Here is a 15,521-nt window from a genome sequence, read left to right on the forward strand (position 1 = left end):
TCATATTGAGGGTTTCATATGATGTTAGAGGTTATATTAGGTTAAAAGGCAGAGGCACAGTGCTGTGTTGAGCCTTTTATGTTAAGGCGAGGCTGACCAGCCTAGTTATTACAAATTCAGATGTGACAGAGACACTGTAGAACTACTCTCATCTAGATACTAGATCTAACCACTCATTCAGACATCTGACTGGTGCTGTATCTTCTCTCTTTACCTCAGTATTATCTTGCTCATATTAAAATAACATAGATTTGATTTAGTCTGAAGATTACTGCACTCAGACCTTTTGTTGTGTCCACACAAATATGTTGTTCCACAGCCTGGCCTCCATCAAGCTCTCCACCTGCAAATTAAGGCAAAACTGAAACATGCAAACATCCCACCAATAACCAGTGTGTGTTTGATAGAGAGAGAGAAAAAGCTGAACAATGTTGTAACAGTAAAGCAAAGCACCGAGATAAAAAAACATAATAAAATGTGTTGCTCTGAAAGTAGCTTCAGGAAGCAGCTAGTTGCTGCAGGAAGCTGGAAAAGCTGTTTCATAAAACTCGCATGAGCCTTTGCTTTTAGGATCCTAAAATTATTGATTTGTCTTGTTGTGTTGCAAACATTTAGGCAGATAAGATGAGTGAGTGAGGACTGTTACTATGTGTGGAAACATTTTTCCAACTTTAGCAAGTATAATGTCTCAGAGACTACCTTTTTTTAATATCAGTTCTAAATAAATTAACAACAAATACCTTTGGCCTTTGTATTTTAACCCAAACCTCAAGAAGACACACAATGATTTATACTTCAAACATTTACAATTTGGTTCTAATTAAACATTTCATGTGAAATTATCCTTTGACTACAGAAGCTTGTTGGACGTTACTATTTGCCCTGGCTTTTAGTGGCTAGTTAAGGAGTAATAAGGGCCTCTTCGCTCAACCAGGTGTGAACGAATAAACAAGTGTTTCCACTGCAAATGCTGTAAGTCTCCACCATTATAACAAGCTTGATGTTATCTTTTTAAGTTTTTACTGTGTTCCAGTTGAATTTAGTCTGACACAGTAACATGCATCTAAATGCAGACATTTCTGTAGTATTCTAACATATTTTAGCTTTTTTTAGAACAAGGTAATACATCCAGCCTCAGTAGTTGGGAAGACATGCTTTATTTATTTTGGGTAAGTCTTTTCAGAGAGGAAGCAAAAACTAAGCATTTGAACTTAAAATATTCTGATAACAGTGTGAGTTTTTGATGCAACCAGATGAATATTTTGAAAAGAAGATGAATAAATCGGATATTTCGCACATGTGAAGCTGCAGTTTGGGTGACATACTGTCTTGGATTTAAGTAAAACCCATTAAAACAGCTGTGAGAAGCCAGTTTGTTTGTATGTGTGTTGGAGTTTACCTTTGACAGGTAGAGAAATGGTCCACTTTGGTGTTTAAGCAGTGTCCTTCCACAGTGATACATCAGGAGTCCAAAGTCAAACAGAGGACCAGGAGCCTCCTTTCCCTCCACCTGATGGTTTTGGTTTCAGCAAATATTAACATGTTGAAGACTTGCAAACCCCTAAGCGTTACCGTCCCTATATTAACACAATCATTTACATCTCTGAGGACGATAAACTTCAGATTCAGTCAAATGAGTGACATCATCAGATGAGGGACCCTGTGGAGTCCCATCCAAAGAGAGATAACTGATCATCAGCACTTTTCATGACTCAAACATTGCATCCAAAGTGGCTTTAAAGAGATTAAGTAAAGCAAGTGATAAAAAGCAGAAGAGAGTGGATGTTACCATCATGTTGTGCTCCACCATGTTCCAGGCACGGGGACGCAGCATCAGCACTGGAGCCTGGGATATGTGTGGGACACCTGCTTTTCCAGAAGGGAAATAGAAGAACATCAAGACTCATGAGAACATGTTTTCTGTGTCCTCTACTTTACTAAATATTCTTGTTTAATGCAAAGTGGCTGCAGAAAAATAACATGGTCAGACACTCACCAGGGAGCTGGTTATTCACTGCCAGAATGACATTGTGGATACCTTTGATCTGGTTGTGGAAAGTTGGGCAGTTCCCGTCATCAAAGTCAACCTGAGGAAAGTGAAAAGGAGATTTTATCCAACTTCTACAAATACCAAATGTCATAACCAGAAAAATTTTAGTAGTTTAAGTTTGAACCTCTTGAACCCACAAGTCCCCTTTTAAGGGGACTTGCCCTCTTTAACAACAATAACACGCTCATAGCTGACTAACTCTGAGACTGACACACACTTATCTTATATCCAGATCTTCATCTGAGACTCCCCTACAAAAGTATCTACTTCATTCTGGTATCCCGTGACCACAGCTCAAACACCATGCAAAAAGGTGTGCAGCTAGCCAAAATGCTACTTATGACCAAGTTTCTGTTTCCGTGGGCCTGGGTTCCACAACACACAGAGCAGCGCCAAAAGATGCATTGCTAATGAAAGCCAACAATACACTGAACACATCGAAGTCAAAGTCATTTGCATAAATCTCAAACGTTTCAGCTGGGCACTCAACAAATTCCCCCCAAAACATAAGCAAAACCAAGCAAAGCATATGAAATCTGTCCTACCTTTGCTTATTTTTTTCATCAGAAGATTTTTTTAAAAACAAAAGTCTGTTTCTTGAATATATTCAAGCGATAGCATGTAATCCATGAAACAATTACTCCTCCTCACACTGTATGTCCTAATCGTAATCTTGTTATGACTGCGTTTAAAAGTTAGCACACAACTTAATTTAATACAGCTAGAAACCACCAGTCAGGCTCGAAACCTTGGTGTAGTGATGAACTCAGACCTGAACCTTCAGAGGAACATAAAGGTAGTAATTAGGTCGGCCTTCTATCACCTAAAGAACATCTCCAGGATTAAAGGACTAATGTCTCAGCAGGACCGTTAAAAACTAATTCATGCGTTCATCTTTAGTAGAATTGATTACTGCAACGGTGTCTTCACAGGTCTGCCTAAAAAGTCAATCAGACAGCTACAGTTAATCCAGAACGCTGCTGCCAGTGTCCTCACTAGAACTAAGAAAGTGGAGAACATCAGCCCGGTTCTAAAGTCCCTACACTGGCTCCCTGTAGCTCAGAGAATAGACTTTAAAATACTTATGTTCGTCTATAAATCACTGAATGGCTTAGTACCAAAATACATTACAGACTTGTCAGCGTATCAACCACCCAGACCTCTCAGGTCATCTCGCTCAAATCTACTCTGCAGAACCAGAACCAAACATGGAGAAGTAGCTTTTAGTTCTTATGGTCCACTAATCTGGAATAAACTCCCAGAAAACTGTAAAAACGCCGAAACCCTAAGTTGCTTTAAATCAATATTAAAAACCTATTTGTTTAGAGTGGCCTTTGACTGTGCCATCTAAATATTATTAGTTACGTTTTCAGTCCAATTTTCCTTTCATTTTCTTATCCATCATTCTATTCTATTCTCTTTATTTCATTTTTAGTTTTTTTTTTAATTACCTCTGTTGTTTGATTTTCTGTATCATTGTAATGTTTTTCCGTATGTACGGCGCCTTGAGTGCCTTGTTGCTGAAAATCGCTATATAAATAAACTTGGCTTGACTGTTCTTTCTGATATTCTCCAATTACTTCCATTTTACCTACCGATTTTCGTATTTGAAATAGATGTCGCCCTTTGGTTCTCTCCTCCCAAAGCCGCTGCCATTCTGATTTTACTTTGTTTTTAACAACAGATTTTATTTCAGATTTACTATATGCAATTTCCATAATTCCATCTTGACTTAAAGACTGTTTGGCTAAACAATCTGCAGCTTCATTACCTTCTATTTCTTTATGAGCAGGAATCCATATGAACTTAACTATTAAATGAAATTGAAATTGTGTAAGTCTAAATACAATTTCATAAATTTCATATACTAAATCAATACAGCTCTTGGATGAGAAACCCATAATCGACATCAAGGAGGACAGTGAATCTGAGCAGATAAGAACACTTTCTATTCTGTTTTGTTCTACCCATTGTAACGCCATCAGAATTGCAATAATTTCAGCTGTAACGACAGCTAAATGATCTGATGTTCTTTGTTTCAATTATATGTTTAGATCACGAATAAAATATACAAATCCTGTTTTACCTGAATCTGAATCCTTAGAACCAACTGTATATATTACAAGAAATTATATGTATGTGTTCTCAATTCTATGATGTACTACATCTATCCAATTCCTCTTATCTTTATAAATCTGCATTTCTTTATGGATATCTAGATCAACATTAATGCTAGGAAACAACCAATAAGGTGTAACTGAATAGGGCACATCAATGCTATATCTCTTCTCTTGTAATCCCATTTCCTTACCACATTTGTTTGCTGCCCAAGCGAAACAGTCTACTTTTGCCTTTCCACTTTCCCAGCACGGCTGTAAAGTTTTAACTGTTGGATGTCTTTCTGCCTTATGTCTTTGCAAATTTGCCCAATAATTCATCATAACTTATTTATATCTTAGATGCAAAGGGAGCTCTCCCATTTCCACCTGTACAGCCACATTTGGAGAAGTTCTCATAGCGCCACAGCATAATCTTAGCGCTTGATTCTGAATTATCTCTAATTTATGAATCATTGTTTTTGCACCTTGTTTATATACTACAGATCCATAATCTAATATTAATCTTACCCCCCAAGTATAACCCCAATTCTCAACATATTTAATAGCATTTTGTATTTTTTCATACACTAATGTAAAATCTTTTCCCCTTCTCCATAAAACCCCGTCATCAGCAAATACCCAGAGACGAGGGGTTCGAGGAGGATGCGCCGTAGAACCCTGTTTCTGAGGGGTTCAAGGAACAGTTTGTCCTCGTTCTGGCCTCTGAACCCAGAGACGAGGGTTTGCCAGGCACCGCCTCTGCCTCCGAGGGTTCGCCAGGTCTTCGCCGTTGCCGGCCGCCATGGTCTCTACGCCTCTGCTGGCCTCCACGCCTTCGCCGCCGACCGCCTGAACTGTGTGTCTGCTCGGGACAACCTCCTGGTTGCCCGACTGAACTGTGTGTTTGTTTTTGGCTCTCCTGCCGTGGCCCCCTCCGCCCACCCTGTTGGGCTTGTGTTTGTTTGGACTCGGGCGTCTGGTATCCGCCCCAACGGTCGTGGGACATCCTCTCTTACATTATAGGTCATGTATCCTAAATATACCTTTTCTACAAGTTTTTCTTCCAGATTCTGACAAAATGCTTTCACTATTCCTTTTTTCTCCATTTTTAAAAGTCTGAAGTCTTCTTACCTCCTCAATTCTCCCTCCTCTGATTATTTTATTAAAATAATATTTTATCTGATCTTGCATTGTGAATGGTTGTCTAAAGGTATGCTGATTATTACCTAAGTTAGTTCCAAGACTGACTTAACTTCATTTCCAGATTCTTCAAGATAATCCTTGGTTCTCAAACATAAATAACATTGAATGGTAATGTTGAATCACTCTTTTAGTCATGGTTTTCAATCATCTCTTTAATCAACTTGTTTATATTGTACATAGCCCATTAGTCTTTCTTATTCTTTCATTCTGCTTGGTAGTTTTAGTTGAGTTGTTCTAGTACAGTAAAGAGTTTGTTGATTGAAATATGTTTGACTTTGAGTTGACTTATTTTTGTTAATAAATTCATGTATTTTAAGAAATTGTGTGAATTCATTCCATATGTGTGCAGAGTTTTGCTGTTCAATAATGTCAGAGCTCGTCTCACAGCTTTCTATTTTGTCCTAATACCATCGCCTTAATGGGGCTGGTATTCACAGGACAACCCTTAACAGACCAAAATATTATTTAAGAAAATATTAAAATATTTATATGAAATATTAAATAATATATTCATATTCATAATTACAACAAGCATATATTAGCTATCTTATCCATGCTGCCTCCTGATCAGCCTGAGCACTGAGGTCATCCCTCACTTCCTCCCAGGTTAGTCCATGAATACCAAGATGATTTGCTGCTGCTTTCACTATTATCTGAATTTTCTCTGTTTTCAACTTTATTTCCATTGTTGCATTTATAACTCCTGCAATAAATGTCACTAATCTTTTTAACTCCATATGTACTTTATTTTCATTTGTTTGGTTTACCTTTACCTCCATCCTATTTTCCATCTGAGTTTCATCTCCACTCTAGTCTGTTGTCCAGGTGAACACCGAGGTATTTATACTCCTTCACCGCCTCCACCTCTTCTCCCATGATGGAAATCGTTTTTGACTTATTCTTGTTTCTCTTAAAATCTACAATCATCTCCTTTGTTTTAGTCACGTTCAAAATGAGATGATTGTTTCCACACCATGCCACAAAGCGGTCCACCACCATCCTGTACTCAGCTTCTTGTCCATCTCTGATCCACCCCACGACTGCAGAATCATCCGAGTATTTCTGCAGATGACAAGAGTCTATCTTGTACTGGAAGTCTGAGGTGTACAGAGTGAAAAGGAATGGTGAGAGTACAGTCCCCTGTGGTGCTCCTGTGCTGCTGACTACCTGGTTAGACTAACAACCTTTCAGTCTCACAAACTGTGGTCTGTTTGTCAGGTAGTCTTTGATCCAGGAGATTGTTGAGGCCTCCACCTGAGTCTTCTGGAGTTTCTGACAAAGCAAATCAGGTTGGATTGTATTAAATGTTCTGGAGAAATCAAAGAACATGATCCTCACAGTGCTACTGGCTTTGTCCAGATGACAGTGGGTTTGTTGAAGCAGGTGTTTGATGGCATCTTCAACTCCAACTCCACAGCGAAACTGAAGGGGGTCCTGATGGTTTATTGTTTGCTTACTCAGGTGGGCCAACAGGAGTCTCTCTAGGACCTTCATGATGTGAGATGTCAGGGTAACAGGTCTATAGTCATTGAGGACTGATGGGTGAGTTTTCTTTGGTACCGGAACAAGACAGGAGGTCTTCCACAACACCGGAACCTTCTTCTGGGCCAGGCTAAGGTTGAAGAGGTGCTGCAGAATCCCACAGAGCTGCTCTGCACAGGCCTTCAGGACTCTAGGGCTGACATGATCTGGACCTACAGCCTTATTCCTATTCAGTCTCTCCAGTTGTCTCTTCACCTGACTTCTTGAGACACACAGGTGGAAGGGGGAAGCAAAGGAAGCATCAGCATCTTCTGATATGGTTGATGGCAAACATGTACAGGTCCTTCTCAAAAAATTAGCATATTGTGATAAAGTTCATTATTTTCTATAATGTCATGATGAAAATTTAACATTCATATATTTTAGATTCATTGCACACTAACTGAAATATTTCAGGTCTTTTATTGTCTTAATACAGATGATTGTGGCATACAGCTCATGAAAACCCAAAATTCCTATCTCACAAAATTAGCATATTATTAAAAGGGTCTCTAAACGAGCTATGAACCTAATCATCTGAATCAACGAGTTAACTCTAAACACCTGCAAAAGATTCCTGAGGCCTTTAAAACTCCCAGCCTGGTTCATCACTCAAAACCCCAATCATGGGTAAGACTGCCGACCTGACTGCTGTCCAGAAGGCCACTATTGACACCCTCAAGCAAGAGGGTAAGACACAGAAAGAAATTTGTGAACGAATAGGCTGTTCCCAGAGTGCTGTATCAAGGCACTTCAGTGGGAAGTCTGTGGGAAGGAAAAAGTGTGGCAGAAAACGCTGCACAACGAGAAGAGGTGACCGGACCCTGAGGAAGATTGTGGAGAAGGGCCGATTCCAGACCTTGGGGGACCTGCGGAAGCAGTGGACTGAGTCTGGGGTAGAAACATCCAGAGCCACCGTGCACAGGCGTGTGCAGGAAATGGGCTACAGGTGCCGCATTCCCCAGACCTAGGCTACAGAGAAGCAGCACTGGACTGTTGCTCAGTGGTCCAAAGTACTTTTTTCGGATGAAAGCAAATTCTGCATGTCATTCAGAAATCAATGTGCCAGAGTCTGGAGGAAGACTGGGGAGAAGGAAATGCCAAAATGCCAGAAGTCCAGTGTCAAGTACCCACAGTCAGTGATGGTCTGGGGTGCCGTGTCAGCTGCTGGTGTTGGTCCACTGTGTTTTATCAAGGGCTGGGTCAATGCAGCTAGCTATCAGGAGATTTTGGAGCACTTCATGCTTCCATCTGCTGAAAAGCTTTATGGAGATGAAGATTTTGTTTTTCAGCACGACCTGGCACCTGCTCACAGTGCCAAAACCACTGGTAAATGGTTTACTGACCATGGTATCACTGTGCTCAATTGGCCTGCCAACTCTCCTGACCTGAACCCCATAGAGAATCTGTGGGATATTGTGAAGAGAATGTTGAGAGACTCAAGACCCAACACTCTGGATGAGCTAAAGGCCGCTATCGAAGCATCCTGGGCCTCCATAAGACCTCAGCAGTGCCACAGGCTGATTGCCTCCATGCCACGCCGCATTGAAGCAGTCATTTCTGCAAAAGGATTCCCGACCAAGTATTGAGTGCATAACTGTACATGATTATTTGAAGGTTGACGTTTTTTGTATTAAAAACACTTTTCTTTTATTGGTCGGATGAAATATGCTAATTTTGTGAGATAGGAATTTTGGGTTTTCATGAGCTGTATGCCAAAATCATCCGTATTAAGACAATAAAAGACCTGAAATATTTCAGTTAGTGTGCAATGAATCTAAAATATATGAATGTTAAATTTTCATCATTACATTATAGAAAATAATGAACTTTATCACAATATGCTAATTTTTTGAGAAGGACCTGTAGAAGCACTAGGGTCTAGGGCTGAGGTGGAAGATAGAAAATGTGAGGTGTTACTGGACAGCTGTGGGTCCTGTGGGTCAAAGGAAGGTGGAATGTCTGTTTGGCTGTGAGCAGGAGAGGAGGATGCGAAGCTTGTTTCTGAACTGAACCTATTGAAGAATGTGTTCAGTTCATTGGCTCTGTCCAGACCTTCATCGGTCTGATCAGCCTTCTGCTTGAAGCCTGTGATCTTCTTCATCCCTGTCCACACATCTCTGATATTGTTTTTCTGGAGCTTGCTCTCCAGCTTCTTCTTGTACACCTCCTTGCTGTCTCTTATCTTGACTTTAAGTTGCTTCTGTATAATCCTCAATAATTCTCTGTCTCCCTCTCTGAAGGCTCTTTTTTTCTTGTTAAGCAGGTCCTTCAGGTCACTGGTGATCCAAGGTTTGTTATTGGGGAAGCATCTCACGGTTCTGGTGGGGATGATGTTATCCACACAGAAGTTTATATAGTCGGTTACACACTCAGTCATGGTATTGATGTCCTCTCCATGTGGCCGGCACAGTGCGTCCCAGTCTGTAGCCTCAAAGCAACCTTGCAGAGCTTCTTCAGCTTCCTGTGACCATTTTCTCACAGTCCTCTTTATTACAGGTTGCCTTTGAACAAGGGGCTTATATTTCGAGCAGAGAAAAACAAGATTGTGATCTGATTTGCCTAGCGGAGGTCTTGCTGTAGAGATGTATGAGTCCTTGACATTTGCATAAAACAAATCCAATGTTTTGTTTTCTCTGGTAGAGCAGCTGACAAATTGTTGAAACGTTGGAAGTGTAGCAGAGAGTGAAGCATGGTTAAAATCACCAGAAATTGCCACAAAAGCATTGGGGTTTTGTGTCTGTAGCTTAGCAACAACTGAGCTGATGGCATCACATGCAGTGTCAGCAACAGCGGAAGGTGGAACGTAAACTGTTGCCAAAATAACACTGGTGAACTCTCTGGGTAAATAATATGGACGAAAACTTACTGCCAACAGTTCAATATCTGGACTGCAGAGATGATACTTCACAGTAACATGTCCTGGATTACACCATCTGTTGTTCACAAGTACTGCCAGTCCACCTCCTTTACATTTGCCGCTCCTCTTTAAATCTCTGTCTGCTCGTATGGTTAAAAAGCCCAGCAGAGAGACGCTGGAGTCGGGGATATGATCCTGCAGCCATGTCTCAGTAAAACAGATGATACTGCATGCCCGGTACTCTGGCTGGGTCCTTTGTAGGGCTTGGAGTTCATCCAACTTGTTTCCCAACGATCTCACATTGCCCATCAAAATCGACGGAAGAGATGGTTTGAACTTCCTCCTTCTCTCTCTTCTCTTAGCTCCTGTTCTGCATCCACGGCGTCTCCTTTTCAACTCATCAGGGATTTGGGGTTGTAGCTGAAGTATTATTTGAGCTTTTGAGATATTAATCAGCTGCTCCCGGTTGTAAGAAACAACCCCGTTGCCATGGCAATGCATCATAACAAATGTCCAAAAATAGAAAGTATTAAGAAAAATCCTCCAAGCTGCACAGCATCCGACACCGGAGTGGACAGTCATCCAAAAAAAATCAACTGTATCCACCACAAGAGGAATAGTTCCCAAAAAAGAATAAATCAGAATCAAAAGTAACAGAGCTACTCCAACCTGCTGCCACCTTGAGCGGCGCAATTCTATAATTCAATAATTTATTTGTCATTTTTTTATCAGTAAAATCTATGTTTTCTATACGCTATCGACTCAGATCAGAGAGTTTGAGAGTGAACCAAATCCTCTATAACCATAGATTTAAGAGATGTCTGTATCGCTTTGATCAGTTTGTTGTAAATCCTGACATCAAAACCAAGATTAAATCTCAAACGAAAATCATCGAACGATAGTAGATCCCCATTCTCATTCATAAGATGTGGGATAACAGATTCCTTTAAAGTACAGGCTTTCAAAAAATACAGATTTTCTATTAAACAAAACTTACCTGTTGTTCCATAGTGGGCTATTATGTGGAGTGAAATTATGCTTGTACAAAAGTTTCCAATAAAGTAGAACCTCTCTCAAACCTCCAGTCGGTCGTGGCAGATGGCCGCTCACACTGAGCCTGGTTCTGCTGGAGGTTTCTTCCTGTTAAAAGGGAGTTTTTCCTCTCCGCTGTCGCTACATGCATGCTTAGTATGAGGGATTGCTGCAAAGTCAACGCCAGTGACTCTCCACTGTCTCTATATGCTCATCCAGGAGGAGTGAATGCTGCAAGTCACTGACTGGATGCAATCTGCTGGGTTTCCTTAGATAGAAAAACTTTTTATCCAATTTGAATAAATAACTGAATCTGACTGCACTGTTCAATGATTAGGACTAATTGGAATGTATGTACCTGACTTTTGTGAAGTGCCTTGAGACGACATGTGCTGTGAATTGGCGCTATATAAATAAATTGAAATGAACTGAACTGAATTGAACTGAATTGAACCTGTTGATGAAAATCTGACAGTTTGATGGGCAACTTATTATAATCAAAATCACATCTCAGCAGAAAATTTATTCCACCCACAGTTTTAAAAATAGAATAAGGGATCGCAAACCAGAAAGACTGTGAGCAGTTACAAAATGATTTCAGCCAATTCAGTTTTAAGACACCATTCATAGCACTAAAATCAATGACATTACCACCACCGTCCTCGTAACTTTTAAACATATCATCCTTTCTAATGTAATGACATTTGTTTTTCCATCCATAGTTAAGATTAATTTTGTTTATAGCCTTGATAATATTTGGCAGGATTGGCAGAGAAGATGCTGGGTAGATCAATCTGGATAAGCTGTCCATTTTGGTTAGGAGGATTCTTTCAAAGATAGTGATATGTCTTTGCAGCCATCTGTTTAAAATTGATTTACAGTTTTCTATATTGCTTAAGATATTCTTTTCTTCCGATATTGCTTTATCTTTACATATTATTATACCTAAATATTTGACCTCTTTCCTCACTCTTATGTTATACAGTGGTTGCTAGGGAAAATCATGAATGGTCCAAATCTCAAATTTATCTATATTTAATTGCAATCCAGATGCTTTAGAAAAACAATTTAAAAGTTGTAAAGCTTTGGGAATTTGATCACTGTTCTTTAAAAATAGAGTGGTGTCATCAGCCAACTGACTTATTAATATATGTTGTCCAAATACGTTAATGCCTTCAGTATGACTGGTCTTAATCAAAATAGATAACATTTCTGCCACCATTATAAACAATAATGGGGATAAGGGGCATCTTTGTCTTATTCCTCTACTGATAATAAATCTAGTGCTGGTACCGTCGAACTTTTGTTGTCAATAATTTTTATTGAGGAGTCAGACATGTAAATTGAGACGTCCACAATACAAATTTGTCCTCTTTGATATGGGCGTAAAACAAAGACAATACAAAAAACAAAACAAAACAAAAGTGACATAAATAAACAGGGACATTCTCGAAACCCACCCACCTCCCCTTTCTTAGGACTTATATCTTATCACACCGAGAATCAAATCAAATTCTCTTCAAATAGCGTTATCAATATATTGCTGAAGGGGCTGCCAAGTTCTATTGAATTGCTTTAAGTTATTTGCTAATGAGTACCATATTCTTTCCAAATGAGAGAGCCTCACCAGTTCCTCCAACCACAATTTAACCGAGGGAACCTCAGATTTTTTCCAGAACATCAACACCAGCTTTTTTCCTATGATAAAGGCATAAGATAAAAATCGTTGTTGGTATTTATTAAATTGAAGAAGCTGAACAGAAACTCCGTGTACAATCAGAAGTGGGTCCAGCCTCAACTCTGTATGAAACATATCTGATAGAGTTTTGAATATGCCAGACCAGAATGGGGTTAATTTTGTACACATATAATAAGAATGGAGAAGCGTGGCTTCTTCAATATGGCATTTGTCACACAGTGGGGATGTGTTGGGGACAATTTTATGTAACTTCACCATACAGTAATGAAGCCTGTGAATAATTTTAAATTGAATAAGACAGTGTCTAGAGTTGGCAGAACACATGTGAATATTCTGTAGCGCAGCCTTCCAGAGTTCGTCACTTATCTCTGTTCCCAAATCCTGCTCCCAGCTTGTTCTAAGGCCCTGCATGGACGGCGAGGTTCTGGATAATAACACATTATAAATCTGGGAGATTAGATGACGTTCACCGCCACCCAGCTTAAAGAGTTCGTCAAATTCATTAGGTATTATATTCTCTAAAGTGCGCATGTGTTTTTTGACATATGCCCTGACCTGTAGGTATCTAAAATGATTGTATTTATGGAGGCCAAATTTGGCCTGAAGTTGAGAGAAAGAGGCAAAATTACCACCCACCAACAGGTCACCAATAGTCCTGATGCCTAAATCTTTCCATTGTATATAACCTGAATCTAAAATGGAAGGGAGAAATGAGGGATTCTTTGCTATTGGTAATAAGGTAGATATAGATTAAATACCGAATTGGAGTTTTATCTGTTTCCAAATACGTATAGTACTGTGTATGATGCGGTTATTGTTGTATGCCAAGGTATCTATACTTGTTGGTGACAGAATAAGAGCACCAATTTCATGAGGGCTGCAGTCTTCTTTTTCCATTGTGATCCACTTGGATTGTGTAAAATTGCAATCTAGCCAAATTGTAATAATGCGAAGCGCACACGAATAATAGTAAAATGAAAAATTTGGGAGGGCCAATCTGCCCTCCAACTTTGCCTTGCCAAGGTGAGCTTTGCTAATTCGGTGCGTTTTATAGTCCCATAGAAATGGAACGATTATAGAATCAAGTTTCTTAAAAAATGTATTGGGTAAAAAGATGGGAATATTTTGAAATAGATAAAGGATCCGAGGGAGGAAAGACATTTTTATTGCATTGATTCTTCCCACCAGGGAAATGGGGAGAGATCTCCAAAATTGAATGTTATTTTGCAGCTTCACCACAAGGGGGGTGTAATTAGCTTCATAAAGTGAATTAAAATCCTTAGTAATCTCTATTCCAAGGTAGGTGAACTTATTATTAGCAATTTTAAATGGCATACTTTCCAAGATCGAAGAGTCCTTGAGCTTAATTGGCATCAGTACACTTTTAGACCAGTTGATCCTATAACCCGAAAACCCACCAAACTGTGAGATTGTATCTAGGAGCGTTGGTATAGTACACTGAAGGTTGGTTATAAACAATAGGATATCATCTGCTTATAAGGACATTTTACAGTTCCTTTAGTAATGTATCCCTGTATAAGAGGGTTGGTACGAATTGATTGTGCGAGGGGTTCCAGTGCCAAGGCAAAAATTAAGGGTGACAGCGAGCAACCCTGTCTGGTGCCCCTATGTAATTGAAATGCAGGAGATAGTGTCTTGTTAGTGACAATTCTAGCACAAGGTTTATGATACAGGATTTTTAATCATTTTTCAAAGTTTTCAACAAGATCATATCTTCGCAGGGTTGCAAAAAGGTAGGGCCATTCTATTTGGTCAAAGGCCTTTTCCGCATCGAGGGAAAGGACAGCCAAATCAGAAGTTTCCCCCCTCTGAGAATAAATCACATTATAAAGACGTCGCAAATTAAAGAAAGAATGTCTGTTTGGTGTAAAACCGGTCTGATCAGGATGAATTAATTTATCCATTAACAAGGTCAACCTATTAGCTAGAATTTTAGCTAGTATCTTTTGATCATAGGTTAACAATGATATTGGCCTGTAATTACCTACGTCCTCAGGATCCCGTCTAACTTTTGTGTGTTGCAATGTTGAGGAAGAGACTCTGCCACCTATGCATTTGTCAACAACTCCAGAGACAGAGGAAAAAAGGGCAAGGCTTGCATCATCCAAATGGCAGAGGTAATGATCTGAATTACTGTGCAGACCATTGTATTGATTTGCAAATGAGTGACCATCACACTTCTCTTTCATAGAGGTCAGGCTGCAGACACATTCACACCTCTGCAGGATGACACATATACTTCAACCCAGGAAACTAGCAGCGGTGAAGAAGAGGAGTACCTGCTGCCTTGCAGACACGTGTTGAAGGGTCAGTCCTCCACAAAGCAAAGGTAAGAAACTGATTTGCTAGGCCCAACTGATTGAAAAATATATGCAAATTACTGACTGTCTGCCTTTTGTTCACCAGTACACCTTCAATCACACAAAGGGTGTTTGCCAGTCCCCCCCAGGAATCTACAGTCAAGCCCCAAAAGGTAGTCTCCACGAAGAAGAGAGGGTGGAGGAAAAGAGCACCTGCTCCCACTCTACCTGCTGCCAGTGATGGATGGAGAAATTGTGAAGAAGAGCACACGCCACCAGATCCACTCCGTTTTGTGCCGGCAAGAGAACCAGGATCTGTTCTGGAAAAGATGGCGTTTTGGACAGTCTTGCAGTGGTTTCAACTTTTCTTCAGCAAAACAACTGTAAGTACTATCATTGACAACACAAATCTTCATGCTGGAAGGCAAAAGGAGGCTGGAAAAAAATATAAATGGATGCCGTTGACAATCAAGGAGTTCTACAATTTTCTGGCAATACTATTGTACATAGAACTGGTAAAGATTCTGCAAAGACCTCATTACTGGAGAAAGAATTTCCCGTACAATCCCTCATTCCCAGGTAAAAAGATGACCCGGCAAAGGTTTGAAGCAATTGTCTGGTCACTCCACCTCAGTAATCCCCAGGAAGATGAGGACAATAAACGTAAAAAAACCCCACCAAACTACGATAGACTTTTCAAGATAAAACCTCTTTACACCGAGCTTGTTTCTGCCTG

At 39.9% G+C, this 15,521-nt stretch overlaps 1 protein-coding gene across 4 annotated transcripts in view; it reads right to left on the reverse strand.

Moving 5' to 3' along the window:
* mlsl (malate synthase-like) overlaps positions 1-15,521 on the reverse strand; it is a 95,771-nt gene that overhangs the window by 9,477 nt on the left and 70,773 nt on the right. For all 4 annotated transcript variants that reach the window (XM_047353179.1, XM_047353177.1, XM_047353178.1 and 1 more), the window contains 4 exons: positions 1,997-2,087; positions 1,790-1,866; positions 1,400-1,510; positions 284-343 (listed from right to left, as the gene is read on the reverse strand). In XM_047353179.1, coding sequence (XP_047209135.1) covers positions 284-343; positions 1,400-1,510; positions 1,790-1,866; positions 1,997-2,087 — 339 coding nt within the window. The remainder of the gene's footprint in view (positions 1-283; positions 344-1,399; positions 1,511-1,789; positions 1,867-1,996; positions 2,088-15,521) is intronic.

Source organism: Girardinichthys multiradiatus, chromosome 23 (genome assembly GCF_021462225.1).
Source record: "Girardinichthys multiradiatus isolate DD_20200921_A chromosome 23, DD_fGirMul_XY1, whole genome shotgun sequence".
NCBI classification, from domain to species: domain Eukaryota; kingdom Metazoa; phylum Chordata; class Actinopteri; order Cyprinodontiformes; family Goodeidae; genus Girardinichthys; species Girardinichthys multiradiatus.